This window comes from Macrobrachium rosenbergii, unplaced genomic scaffold (genome assembly GCF_040412425.1).
Source record: "Macrobrachium rosenbergii isolate ZJJX-2024 unplaced genomic scaffold, ASM4041242v1 13875, whole genome shotgun sequence".
NCBI classification, from domain to species: domain Eukaryota; kingdom Metazoa; phylum Arthropoda; class Malacostraca; order Decapoda; family Palaemonidae; genus Macrobrachium; species Macrobrachium rosenbergii.
This window is the reverse complement of record NW_027100719.1, coordinates 3,589,023-3,603,213: the sequence shown is the minus strand read 5'-3', so window position 1 is coordinate 3,603,213 and position 14,191 is coordinate 3,589,023. Positions and strand designations below refer to the sequence as shown.

At 41.4% G+C, this 14,191-nt stretch overlaps 1 protein-coding gene and 1 long non-coding RNA gene across 2 annotated transcripts; both read left to right on the top strand.

Moving 5' to 3' along the window:
- Positions 1 to 1,930: 1,930 nt before the first annotated feature.
- Positions 1,931 to 10,945, top strand: LOC136837880 (neuroendocrine convertase 1-like). The gene is given in 12 exon segments (XM_067102766.1): positions 1,931 to 2,542; positions 4,663 to 4,767; positions 5,231 to 5,515; positions 5,724 to 5,870; positions 7,206 to 7,371; positions 7,635 to 7,807; positions 7,904 to 8,116; positions 8,498 to 8,598; positions 8,976 to 9,194; positions 9,405 to 9,571; positions 10,222 to 10,355; positions 10,790 to 10,945. Coding segments are annotated over 12 exon segments (2,478 nt in total).
- Positions 10,946 to 12,874: 1,929 nt separating this feature from the next.
- Positions 12,875 to 13,500, top strand: LOC136837890 (uncharacterized). Its single transcript, XR_010852799.1, has 2 exons — positions 12,875 to 12,989; positions 13,095 to 13,500. It is a non-coding gene; the product is annotated as an uncharacterized lncRNA (long non-coding RNA).
- Positions 13,501 to 14,191: the final 691 nt, after the last annotated feature.

Sequence of the window (14,191 nt, the reverse complement as noted above, 5' to 3'; positions counted from 1 at the left end):
CGTGATGGGGCACTCTTTGCGAAACAAGGCAGTAAGAGTTCTGGTGGTGATCATGTGGTATTCACATGGAAACTGTATAAAGTCACATTCAGTCGGAGTCTGTCTATGAACTAAAGACAATTCACAACCACCCACAGACACAACTCGCAACTGGAAAACACTACTGTCACACACATACTTCTCCCTAACCAAGGTACAACCTGTCTTATAATCAACTCCCAAACCCTGATATTGATCTCCCAAAATGAACATGATCTCTAATCCCTTCCATATCACAACTAAGTCTCCAAAAGCACTCGGAAAAGGTCTAATAACAAAACTAACAAAAGGCTTCATCGTACTGACAGGAACGTATACTATCAATCCCCGATCAGACAATCTCACCCTCAAAACATTATAATACAAATACAAATCTCCTCCAGTAAACAATACTTTCGCTCCATGTAGATAAGCGGAATTCCTTAGAACATTTTCTAAGTATCCCAAAGGTAACATGTCACCATACACACGACCATCTGCTGCAGCAATAATTGCTTCAACTTGCATTTGCACTTCTGTCCTTAGAGAATCAGTTTCTTTCTCAACATTAAGAACGGTATGTTGGATCGTAAGGAATGCAATTGTCACATCAAGATCTTCTTTCAAACTCTCTACTGAAACTGACAAACCATTCAAAGAACGTCTCATTGTTTCAAAACTATTACTCAACCTCTTATTACTCTCTTGCAACTGATTTAACTGTTTCCCTTGAGCTATTAAGTCTTTTTGAACCTCTGCTACTTTGACTAAACTCCCAATGGACATTGCTCCAATCGCAGCAATCACGCCAACACCTAAAAGAACTAAAGGTGCTGCTCTTTTACTTCTCCCATTCTCAAATTCATCTAAAAAATGAACACGAGACAAAAAAAAAAAAGAAACAACAAAAAAAACAAGTATTATATACAGTATATACAAATATCAACCCATCTATCCCTCTAACTATATACAAATGTTCCATTATATCTCAACTTTCTTTAACTTTGAAATATGAGTTAATTTCGTCACACCGGTAATTACATCTTTTACTACAAATCTATTCCCTCTTTTGATCTCTACAATCTCAAAAAGTCCGTGGAACTTCGGACTTAATTTATAATTCAGATCATTCCGAACATTCACTTTAACAAACACTCTATCACCCATCGAAAAAGCTACCCCCCTCGATTTCGCGTTACTTTTCTCTACCATTGCGCGCGAACTAAGTTCAAGTTCTTTACTGATACGTGCAAATCATTCTCTCGCTGTATTTATCAACGAAGTGACTGTAACATCACCCTGAACTCGCTCTGGTAACAAATCAAAAGGTCCTTTCAACTTGTACCCATACAAAGCTTCTGCTGGAGATATCTTAATTGTGTCATTCGTCATAGTATTGATACTATATCGCACTTCATCCAAAGATCTGTCCCAATGTGTATCGGAACCACCCACTGTCATGCGTAACGCTTCGATTACTTTCCGATTCGCCCTCTCACATAACCCATTCGCTTCAGGTCTATACGGGATAATAGATACTTTCTTTATCCCCAACAAATTAGCAAGACCCTCTAACGTCTTATTAATAAACTCCCTACCATTGTCTGTGATCAGACATTCAGGAACACCATATCTATAAATTATCCCCTTAAAGAATGCTATAGCAACTTCCTCAGCTGATTTGTACTTCAGTGGAAAAATCTCAACAAAACGAGTTAACTCGGCAACAACTACTAATAAATGTCTATAGCGCCTAATTTCCCGCCCCCAACCCCCATAGCCATTAATCCACCTCTCCCCCATCCACCCATCACCCTCTAGGGGCTCCTTCCCCCCCTTGCGATAATGATATTCCTTTAGACCGATCGTCATCGGCAGACGCCAGTCTCTCTCTCTTTCGGCACGTGGCGTCATGGTGGCTTCCATGACCGTCAACCGTCGGTTTTTATTACTTTTCCCCCTCTTCGCCTTTGTCTCGCTTCCAGGGGTCTCTGGAAATGGAACTGCTGGAGTCCAGGGAAAGGACACAGCCCCTCTGGAAGGCGGAGGGAAAGGAGGGGGAGAAGGAGATGATGTATCAAGTCTGAACTTCAGAGGCGCCCAGTCCGTCGAAGGATACGAGGAACTGAAGGAAAAACTCCGGGAAATCCTCGACAAGGGCGTCCTGCCGCAGGAAGGACAAGAAGAAAAGGAAGAAGAAGAAGAGGAATTAGATGAAAGACATCTCGAACGAGCCCCAGGACCCTTTCCAGACGCCCGAAAGGACGTCTTTCCTTCTCAGAGAAGGCGCCAACTAGACCGATTCGAAACCCCTGGGGCGGGAGGCTCCTTCGCCCCCGAAGGACTCTCCAAAGGAGGATACATTCCGCAGGCAGACAAGAGGAGTCTCGTAGGACGCCACCAAGGGCATTCAGGGCACGAGGACGCTAAACAGTTTCTGAATGAGTGGGTTGTCCATCTTACGGGAGGGCCCGAAATCGCAGAGTCTGTCGCCAGGGACCTTGGGTACGAATTTCTGGGGCAGGTGAGTATCTAAGTGGGGCCATTCTGCCCAAAATTCGATGCCCACCTTATTTCTGACCTTCTATGGGGTATATCTTCAGTAATAAAGCAGGCAGGTCTGCCCCACGCTTCATTTTATAGACGCATACAAACCCCCACATTTAAAGAGTCCTCCACGCGTCTCGCTGACCCTGATGACGTCACGCGGGAAGGGTTTAAGGGGGAAATGGATGCGTCCGAATCCGTTGAACAAAGACTACTTGACCCAAGTGACTTTAGTTTTCGTTAATCTTACGGACATTTCGTAAATCTCCGGTTCAAAATAATTACGAATTTTACTTTATCTCGTAAATTTCGAAAAGATTACGAGCAGGTGTCCTTATCGAAGCTGAATGTTAATTAATTCTAATACGTTCGGCGCAGGTGTTTTGGACAAGTGACGTCCTTAAATAAAATTCGTTTTTTAACGAGTTCAGGAATAATAATAATAATAATAATAATAATAATAATAATAATAATAATAATAATAATAATAATAATAATAATAATAATAATAATAAGCCTAAAATATTATTTACAATCTCTCTCTCTCCCTCGTGGGCGTAGAGTCAATGCATATATAACTGATAAGCCCATTTGCTATATATATGCGCAACACTTGAAGTATATTGTCTTTATATTATATATCATATATAGAATATATATATATATATATATATATATATAAATTTATAAATACTAAAGTTCATATCGATGACTTTCTTCAATTTTTATCACAACTTGTACAATCTAGAATTACATACCAATGTTATTATTAATTTGACATCCCTTTGTATATCAAAAAAAATTGTAAATTCACTTTCCATGGTAATTTTTATGGACAAATATTTGGTATGGCTATGGCGAACCCTGTTTCGCCAATTTGTCTAATATTTACACGGAATTCTTTGAGTCTAGACTTATTCCAAGGAATCTCTTCTCTAAGGTGTTTTGGGTCAGATGTATAGACGATTGTTTTTGTATTGTTAAAGATTTCTTACAAACAATTAATAATCTTGTACCTTCCATAAAATTCACGACAGAATGTGAAGAAAATAATTGTATACCATTTCTGGGTGTCTTAATTATTAGAAATAACACCAGTTTTTGTTTTAAAGTATATAGGAAACCACGAATAATTTGTCATATATTAATTTTTACTCTAATCATGCCAAACAAATTAAGATGTCAACATTTTCCAGTATGTACCTTAGGGCTCTTAGAATTTGTAGTCCTGAATTTTTGGAAGAGGAGTTTAAAATTATTGATAAAATAGGAGATTCATTCTTACCCTCCATATATTTTAGAACTTTGTAAAAGCAAGGTAAAAAACTCACATTATAAACCAACCATTGTTAACAACGAACTTAAGAATATTCTCTTTACCATTTCATCCTAATTTCATTCCTGCCCATTTTAAAAACTACTGATATTAACTTAGTATTTAAATATAATATTTTGAGAAATAAACCAATTACGAATAGCCGACCCAATTCAAACAATATTGTATACAGTATTCCTTGTAAAGAATGCAATAGAATGGACTGGGATAAGTCAACGGTCATCTACAAGGTCACCGACCATCAGAAAAGAAATCTGCTTGAGAGTGTCTTCATCGAAGCTACTTCCACCAGGACTGTTAATCTCCACTTTGAATTATCCCTTAACCCTATGTCCCTGTCTTTGTTGTTTAACAAACTGTAACCCCGCCCCCTCTTCTGTTTTTGTATATAAACAGCTGTCAACTTCTTTTGTATTCAGTGTGAACCTGAAAATGTAGAATAAACTACAAAGTCCCAGTTTTCACTCTTCTTCTGACGTGGACTTAGCGATGTTCTCAAGCACGCGTTCCTTCGTGCTGTATTGGATATACGAGTATATATACAGTATATTCCCTCTTTTTACCATTCCACATCTCAGCAAGAAGGGGTGAAGGCGCCATCCTTACACCCTCCAGGCGCAGGGTGAAGGTGGAGGGCATAGTAAGGAAGGCGCCTTCACCACGCCTCCGACTATCGTGCTCCGCTGACCTCAGAAGCCCTCTGAAATCTCGCCCTCACGGGTGCGTAACTCTACCGCCACTTTAGCTCTCCTATCTCTCAGGTCGGGAACTTCGAAGGTGTCTACTGGCTGGAGAAGAGAGACCACCCCACGGTCCACAAGAGAGCGGCCCCCGAGTTGACCCACAAGCTCAGCGTCCATCTTGAAGTGAGTGCGTTCGTATGCTTGGTTTCTGTCCGTAAATACGACGTTACGATTCTCAGTTTATGATATAATATTCTACGTGAAACTGGGTGAAAATATCCTGTTTGTTTACTTTCTGCTTGTATATTCCTTGTTATCTGGGTCAAATGTCTTGTGATTTCATATCGAATCCTGTTTTTGTCCGTCAAGTCCCTAATCTTTTCACTTCTGTCAAATCCCTAATCTTTTCACTCCTGTCAGATCCCTAGTCTTCTCACTCCTGTCAAATCCCTAATCTTTTCTCTTCCATCAAATCCCTAATCTTTTCACTCCTGTCAAATCCCTAACCTTCACTTCCGTCAAATCCCTAATCTTTTCACTCCCGTCAAATCCCCAGGTCTCCATTTTAACTGTCTAGGCCCCAATTATGATTTTAAAATCAAATACCACTTTCAATTCCTGTGGAATTCCATCTTTGCCAATCTAGGTCAAATGGGCTGAACAACAGTTTGTGAAGGAGAGAGCAAAGAGGGCAGTCCTCTCCGGGGCTGATCTGAGAGACGACGCCTACGATCCTTACGCCCCTCTTGTCCGGGTGAAACGGATGAGGTCGGAGGAAGAGACGCAAAGGGTATCTCTGAAGGAAGAAGGAAAGCGAACGGAAGGAGGAGAGGACACTCGCAACTTAATGCAGAGGTCCGCTATGTCCGCCCACGCGTTGGAAATGGAGAAACTGTTCAACGATGAGCTCTGGGTCCATCAGTGGTACCTGGTAGGGGTGACATGCATTCAAGCAACATTTCAGCGTTGCTTGAAAGCCCTCAATTGACTAAAGTCTTCCTTGGTTGCTCATTTCACGTACAATTAAGTCGCAGGCTTCCAGTGTTTAGCGTAACTGCTCTATGTATAATTTCTATTTATGGTTCCATCAACCAATCTATTTGTGAGATTAGGAATTAAACTACTCCGATTCTCGACAGTTCGACACCAGAAGTCGCAGTGACCTGCCAAAACTGGATCTGCAGGTGGTCCCTGTGTGGCAGTCTGGGGTGACGGGGAAAGGAGTCAAGCTTCTCGTCCTGGACGACGGCCTTGAGTGGAGTCACGCCGACATCGTACAAAACTATGTAAGAATGTTAACGACTTTTCAGTTTTCTGAAGAGAAAACTATTGTGCCAGCTTTGTCTGTCCGTCTACACTTTTTTCTGTCCATACTCTCTCTGTCTGTCCTCAGATCTTAAAAACACCTGAGGGTAGAGGGCTGCAAATTGGTATGTTGATCATCCATCCTCCACTCATCAAACATACCAAATTGCAGCCTTCTAGCCTCAGTAGGTTTCATTTTATTTACGGTCGTGCTTCTGGCAACGATATAGGACAGGCCACCACCATGCCCTGGTTAAAGTTTCATAGGCTGCGGCTCATACAGCATTATACTGGGACCACCAAAAGATAGATCTATTTTCGGTGGCCTTGATTATACAATGTACAGAAAACTCGATTGCGCCGAAGAAACTTCGGCACATCTTTTACTTGTTCAACTTCCATCTTTCCATCTCACTAGAACCTTGAGAAACAAAACATCAGTACCTAAAAGGGTTGAGCCTTCTTCATCTTAGACTAATTTGTTGGTTACCCTTGAAGACAGCATACATGCCCCCTAAAAGGTTGCAACTTTTTCACCTGAAGCTAGCTTGTTAGAGCTTTTAGTGACAAACCATTAGAAAGCTGAAACAATGGTACTTCAGGTGTTTTGAAAACTCAACTATGGGTATCCTGGGAGAGTCCTCTTGGCCAGACATCAGTGTCCGAAAAGATACATGTGGGTACTTCCACCATTCAAGTGTAAAGGAGATGGATTATTGCCAAAGCATAATACACTTTTAGTCCATTGATGGGAAAGAATGTGGTAATTAATATATGACAGGGTACTTGATTTGTTCCAGGGAAGTTCTTTCATCCTACTCTGAATATCTTTTGCATGTAGGCTTAAACATATACCCATGCACGAATACACCAATGGATGCCTGGCAGAATCTGTCAGTTTGCCTATAAAAAGCTAACGAACTGTTCCTTTTCAGAGGAGGTCAGAAATTGTTTGAGAAAGTAGGGCACAAAACAGGAAGACCTACTGGGAAGGAGTAATGCAAATCAAATGTTTTTATGAGATATTTTTTTGACTCGGTGAAACTTTTGTCTTTCCATATAACTTATACATAAACTCCTGTTACCAAACAACAGGATTTTGACTGAGAAAGTGAGACAATTGATAAAAGGTTTGATAGAGGAGGAGCAGTATAAATTTTGACAAGGAAGGGAGGCTGTGTGGACATGGCCTCATGTCACTAGGGAATGAATGTCTCCAGAAAGAAGATTACAATAGTCTCTAATGCATTCAGAGTCTACAGAGGTCAGAACTCACCATCCACACAACATCCCACTTATTATTATTATTGGTGCAGGACAGCGACATTAGCTACGACTTCAACGACAACGACCCTGACCCGTCGCCGAGGTACGACCAACAGTTTTCGAACTCCCACGGCACCCGGTGTGCTGGAGAAATCATCATGACGCCGAACAACAGGATATGTGGTGTCGGAGTTGCCTTCTGTGCAAGCGTAGGAGGTAAGCTGCTGCTGATCTGTACTGGTGCAGAAATATTTACTTATGACTATTTACATATATTTATAAAATGGCAGCAGTATTTTGGTCGTTGCGTCACGCTTATGATGTTTCAAGGATATTGAGAAGCTCTGTGTTTTCTCATTCGATGTTTTATGAGAGTTTAATGGGGAGCTCATTACCCTCAATCTACTCACGTTACAGAAATAATAAATGATCTTCACACCATGCAGTAAGTGTCTAACGTAAACTTCCCTCTCATCAAGGCGTGAGGATGCTGGACGGTCCATTGAGCGACGTCGTCGAAGGACTATCTCTAGAATGGCCGGTGGGTAAAACGGACGTCATCTCCTGCTCTTGGGGACCCACTGACGACGGCCGCAGAGTCGAAGGTCCCAGGAGGCTGGCTGACATCGCACTGCAGAAGGGGGTGACTGAGGTACGAATCAGGGATTGTATGTCTTTTTCAATTCATGATACCTTCGTAATGATCTCATTGAATCTCCTTGACCCAATTCCGCATATTTTCTGCCAGGGTCGCAATGGCAAGGGCATAGTGTACGTATGGGCTGCAAGCAATGGCGGATCAGCAGGGGACGACTGCAACTGCGATGGGTACACCTCCAGCATCTACACCCTCAGCATAAGCAGTGCTTCCGAGACAGGACTCTTCCCTTGGTACGGGGAGAGATGCACGTCCACCTTGGCTGCTGCCTACTCTTCGGGGGCGTACACAGACCAGAAGATAGTGAGTTCCTGTGATACTTCCATCATTGTTGTTGTCACTTTCAACGCCATCGCTGAAAATGGTGGACGGAGTTCGTCCATTACTGCGCAGTGTGAAAAATTCATACGTGGACTGGGTAAACATGGTGCATGATTACTAAACATGCAACCATGAAAATCACTAAAAAGTAGGTCTGTAGAATATACAGAAAACTGAAAACAAGAACTCTACTTCTAAGTTCGATAGTCACAGCTGTTCATCCAAACCGTTCCTATATAAAACTTTTGTCAAGGAACAGCACATTATATTCCTCATATCACTCAAAGTATCATTTTTTTGTGGCTAGAAGCAATAGTAGCAATCTTTAAAGAAACTAATATATCTCATGGTCCACTATTCCAGGCAACGACCGACCTGCACAACAGCTGCACAGACAAGTTTTCTGGAACATCTGCAGCTGCTCCTTTGGCAGCCGGGATCTTTGCTTTGGCACTGGAAGTGAAGTAGGTCTTATATTCTTAAAGCCACAAAACAGGGTCTCATTACTTTGTGTAATCTGGTCTTGTCTATGACATAAGAAAAAACCTGTGGTTTCATTCCGTCTTGCTGAAGTAGGCAAGACTAGATTAGGCCACTGAATCAATTATTCCTTTCTGTTCTTCCTTATTTTGTGATCTCCTTGGCAAGCACTATGCTCAGTATTATATAAAACAATCCTGCGAAGCTAAACACAGAAAGGAAAGGAAAAACAGGACCGCTTGCCCCATCTCAAAATCCACTTAAAAGATACAGTACTTTGTTTCATTGCCAAACAAAACTACAAAGTAGATTTCTGATATTCCGAATGACCCACAGTATCTTCTCTCACTGTCGCTGGTAGTCCAGAGCTGACGTGGAGGGACATGCAACACGCAGTGGTCTGGAGGTCCGAATGGGCGCCGCTGGGACACAACAGTGGCTGACTCACCAACGCGAAAGGTCTCAAGTTCAACTCTCAATTTGGGTTCGGTCTCTTGAGTGCAGACGGTCTGGTTCAGATGGTCAGGAACTGGACAGTCGTCCCAAGTAAAGCGATATGCACGGTCGGGACGACGTCAAGGTAACTGGTAGCGGGGAACAACCGGACACTCTGAATAAATAATCTGTTTGGAAAATTGGCTTCTCCAGTAACAAATACAAAATTAATCTACATTTTTGGCTCAAGGATCCACTTCCCATAAAATTCCTTTCTTCATATCCACACCAGAGCAACACTGAATTCATATATATCAAACCACATATGTATTCACACACAACATTCAACCCACAGGGAAAACAGGACTTTGAAAACAGGGGGTTTGGTCGAGTTGGAGTTCACCTCAACGGGATGCGAGGGTACCGAAGACGAAGTCAGGTCTCTGGAGCACGTGCAAGTCATCGCAAACATAGACTACACGAGAAGAGGAGCCTTGTCGATCTCACTCACTAGTCCTTCAGGTGAGTATTAAACTTAGTGTTCATCATTCTACTTCGACAGAATCACAATAAACTAACTTACGCCGGCTTTTCAAGCGAGTATTTTGTTCTTCTTGGGAATCAGGATTCTGTCTTTTCTTTCCTGATATGGATGCTAGGGTGCTAATCCAACTGATTACTCAGCATTATTGGATCAAAATCTTCTTGATCATTTTTGGAATAAAGCTGGACTGTTAAGTTCTCAAACTATAGTCCAACAGAACAATCTGCGACAAGTTCAGGATGAGCTTACAACAGCAACAGAGTTGTACTGCATGAACTAAGAAGTCAGCTGGCACTAGAAATGTATGCCATAGCAGCACTGGGCTAATTTTACTTACATTATCAACTTTAATTGAATTTCCATTAAGACAGTGCATTTTTATCTACACAGGAAGTCTAGAGCAAACCGTACAAAGAAGACATTAAAATCTGTAACCTCTAGTTTGTATTGCTCTTCAACACTGCTATGTAAGAAGACACATTTTCTAGCCTTTGTAATAGAAGGAATGAATGTGAATAATTCTTCACGCACTTTTTTACAAAACTGCTAGATACTGTAGAGGGCTTCTAGGATTTGATGACATTCAATAACTTCTCCAGACAGTCATCCAAATCTTGGTCTCTCCCAGGGACACGGACAGTCCTCCTGAATGAAAGAGCAGACGACGATTCTCAGAAGGGCTTCCAAGACTGGGCCCTGATGTCTGTCCACACGTGGGGTGAAGATCCCAGAGGTATCTGGAAGCTTGAAATCACTGACATGGTGAGCAGATTTTTATGTGGTTATCAGTTTTGTATGTCTGTTTTAACATACATGAATTTTCTTGTCGTAGTAGTGTAAATCCTTTAACAATAAGTTAAGCATGAATTGATTACATACTCGTACAAGGCGAAACAAACTATCGCAGCATTACGCAGACACCAAATGCTTTGAAAAACCACTGAACTTGCAAATCCTCGTTGGAGGACTCTTCATGTCCTCACAAAAGTAAATTCTGTTCAGGTGATGAGATGACGACAAAACCATACCTAAAGTTGAAAAGATTTGTTCGGCCTGAACTGACTCTTATTTGTCTTGTTTAAAAACCGTTTTAAGATGTATTTTGAATGCAGCAAATTAACTGAACTCATCTTTCAAATCAGCAGCAATCCATCATGATTTTTTAATCTGAATAAATCCAATCCTTTTCCCCACAGACAACTAAAGACGAACACGGAACAATTGGGGAGATAAAGCTGGTCCTTCATGGCACAAAGGATATCCCAGAGCATCTGCAGAGGGCCAGGTCCTACAGGATTCCCTTTGAGGTAAGCTGGGGTGTTAACAGACTCTCATGTGATCCTCTGGTCTGAAGTGACTTTATCTGAATTTTCTCATTTAAGACTCTCATTTGATCTTCAACATGTGTACAGATTCTCATCTGATTCTTTGCACATTCACAAAACTCTTTCTCGACTCTTTTCCACTGACAGATTCTCATTTGATCCTATATCATTCAGTGATTCTCATTTGACCCTCTTGACTCTACAGATTCTGATGTTATTCTTATCGCTTTTACATCTCTTTTGAGATACATATTGCTCTCTCTCTCTCTCTCTCTCTCTCTCAGTGCATCTGTGTCCAAACACTAAGGTCAACATAGTTCGTCGTCTTCAAGGACGCCACTGAAGCACACATGGCAATGACTGGCCGAATTCAGTCTTGAGTAAATATTTGCTCGGTCAACAAGAACAGGTGCGAGCATTCCATCGCGCTAACGACAAGCTCGCTTCGCTGCGCAGCGGCTAAAACACTTAAAATGTCGATGACGGATTGTAAACATTTGCCCCGACACATAAGTTGCAGTCAGGCTTCTAAGAAAATGTTTGTTGTTAATCTGTTTAAGCTATAATGGTTCTGCGTCCATTCCGGTCCTAACCTAACTTTACAGTCTCCCCCTTTTTTCTTTAATTTTCTGCAGGAATTGAATATAGAATTTAGGCCACATGCCAAGCACTGGGACCTACCAGGCCATTCAGCGCTGAAACGGAAACTGACAGTAAGAAGGTTTGAAAGGTGTAACAGGAGGAAAACCTCAAAGCAGTTGCACTATCAATCAGTTGTCAGGAGAGGGTTGAGGAAAGTAAGATGGAAGAAAGAGAATATGAAAGGAGGTACAGTCAAAGGAACGAAAGGGGTTGTAGTACCAGCTAAGGTCCCAAGGACGGCACGCTGCAAAGAACCTAGAGCAATGCTACGTCAAAAACATGTCACACGTCTGCTGCTAGTACTGAACACAGCAAAACAGTGACTCACCTACACTGTTTCTCTGTGTTTAGTACTAGTCCCTGGGGGTTCAAATGTATTTCACAATGTTTAGTACTAGCCCATGAGGGTTAAATGTATTTCACCAAGTTTAGTACTAGCCGCTGCAGGTTAAATGTATTTTGCCATGTTTAGTACTAGCCCCTGCAGGTCAAATGTTGCCATGTTTAGTACTAGCTCCTGGGGGGTCCAATGTATTTTGCCATGTTTAGTACTAGCCACTGGGCAATCAAATGTATTTTGCCATGTTTAATACTAGCCATTGGTCGATCAAAAGTATTTTGCCATGTTTAGTACTAGCCCCTGGGGGTCAAATGTATTTCACCATGTTTAGTACTAGCCACTGGGCGATCAAATGTATTTTGCCATGTTTAGTACTAGCCCCTGTGGGGTCAAATGTATTTTGCCATTTTTAGTACTAGCCCCTTCTGAGTCAAATGTATTTTGCCACGTTTAGTACTAGCTCCTGGGGAATCAAATGTCCCTTCAAATGTCCCTAAGAGCATTTCCCAAAACTGAAACTTAGAAAAAATCCTGAATCATTTACATGTATTTTATTTTCTATTTTGATAAATATTAGTTTGCAAGAATTATGTATATATAATATTTTTTCATTTTTATGACCAAAAACAAAGGGTCTTCTGGGCCAGGGCAAGTTGGGTGATGAAACTCCACAAAGCCTGGGAACTGATATGGACACGTTAAGAGTTTTTTCTAAGGCAGGCAGATAGTGCCTGCTTCTGTAGTGTTCAATCATAGTTCAAACTCCCTGCTGGGACCTAACCTGCTTTCAGGGCAGGTTGCCTGCACTAAGCTACACAGTCATGCTTGGGTTCTCAGCTCAGAACTCAGTCTCTGTCCTGTGAACTTGCATACCTGCTCCCGTCCCAACAGCGTATAATAGAACACCTTCCTTCTAAATGCTCCCATCAGCTGAGAAAAATGCCAAGCTAGATACTAAGACACAACCCTCCCACAGGAAGACGCAGAGGACAGCAAAACAGACGAAAATGGACTCCTGAGCAGGGGTCTCACAGCAGAGGCACTGAGAACCTTGCCCTGGGAGAAATTGGTGGAACTCCTCCAGCACCGGTGAGAGTAAAAACAGTCGGCGGTTTTGTTTGTGAAACTATATAGACCTATATGGTCATTTCATTTACCTAAAACAATCTCTATCTCCCTTTTTTGTTCCCCCAGGACCAGGTCAACATTCTCAGGGGATGACCTGAGGTTACTTCTGAGGGAGAATCGCTTGGACAAGGCACTTCAGAACGTCCAGTCAGAACACAACCAGATTGCCAGCTATGATTCTGACTGGAGGACACTTCTGGATGAAGTGTTATCTCGGAAATAAATGAAAAGACGATATTTTTGGGGAGTATTATGTAGACAGTAGTTCAAAACACTATGTAGACATGTAATGATACGGGAATTTTAATGGAATTCAAACTACAACAGACAAAAAGTATCATAAGTTGAAGATTCTACCAAACTATAGGCCTATCATAGATGTTGCAGGCAACAACGTATCTATTTATCTATCTATCTCCCTATATATATACATATATATAGATATATTCAGTAAAATAAAGTATTTTCTTAAGCAAGTGTTTCACTGAATATCATATGCGTCACACCACCAATACCAGAACGATCACCCGCTTAAATAACATTCCTTCTAAACCTTCAAAATAAAAATGGGGGGGAAACTGAAGTTCCCAAATATAGCCATGACATGACCCGAGATGGAATGTTTTAGGGTCCTTTTATTACCCAAAAAGACAGGAAATCCCTCTCTTTGTGCACATTTGGAAAACCCCGCCCTTTTGGGGCCAGTCAGAGTTAAGGAGTTGGCGCCAATGTGATGAACTAGGCGGGAAGGACGTGGCTTTGTTTGTGATGTGCATTTGTTTAATTCCTTCCTTTCTTTCTCGAGCTGGGACAGCAATGATAAGACTAAATGATACCGTTTTGGTCTACTAGGATCAGACCTAGGAATGTTCTGCAAGATTTCTAGACAAATGGTTTATTTGGCAATATGCAAAGAGTGTTTCCATTTTTCTTGTATTTCGATTTTTAATTCAGCGAAGGAGTTAAGAACAGCTCTCTGTTTATATATAGAAAAAAAATACCAATTTTTTAATTAATCATATTCTTTCTTTGACACATTTTACATAAGGATTAATCCCAATTTTTGCCTTATTAATACTAGATTTCTAATATCTAAGCTGCATAAAAACCACAGTTTTTTATGTAACCAAAAGACTAAGATGTAACATATCACAAATACGAAT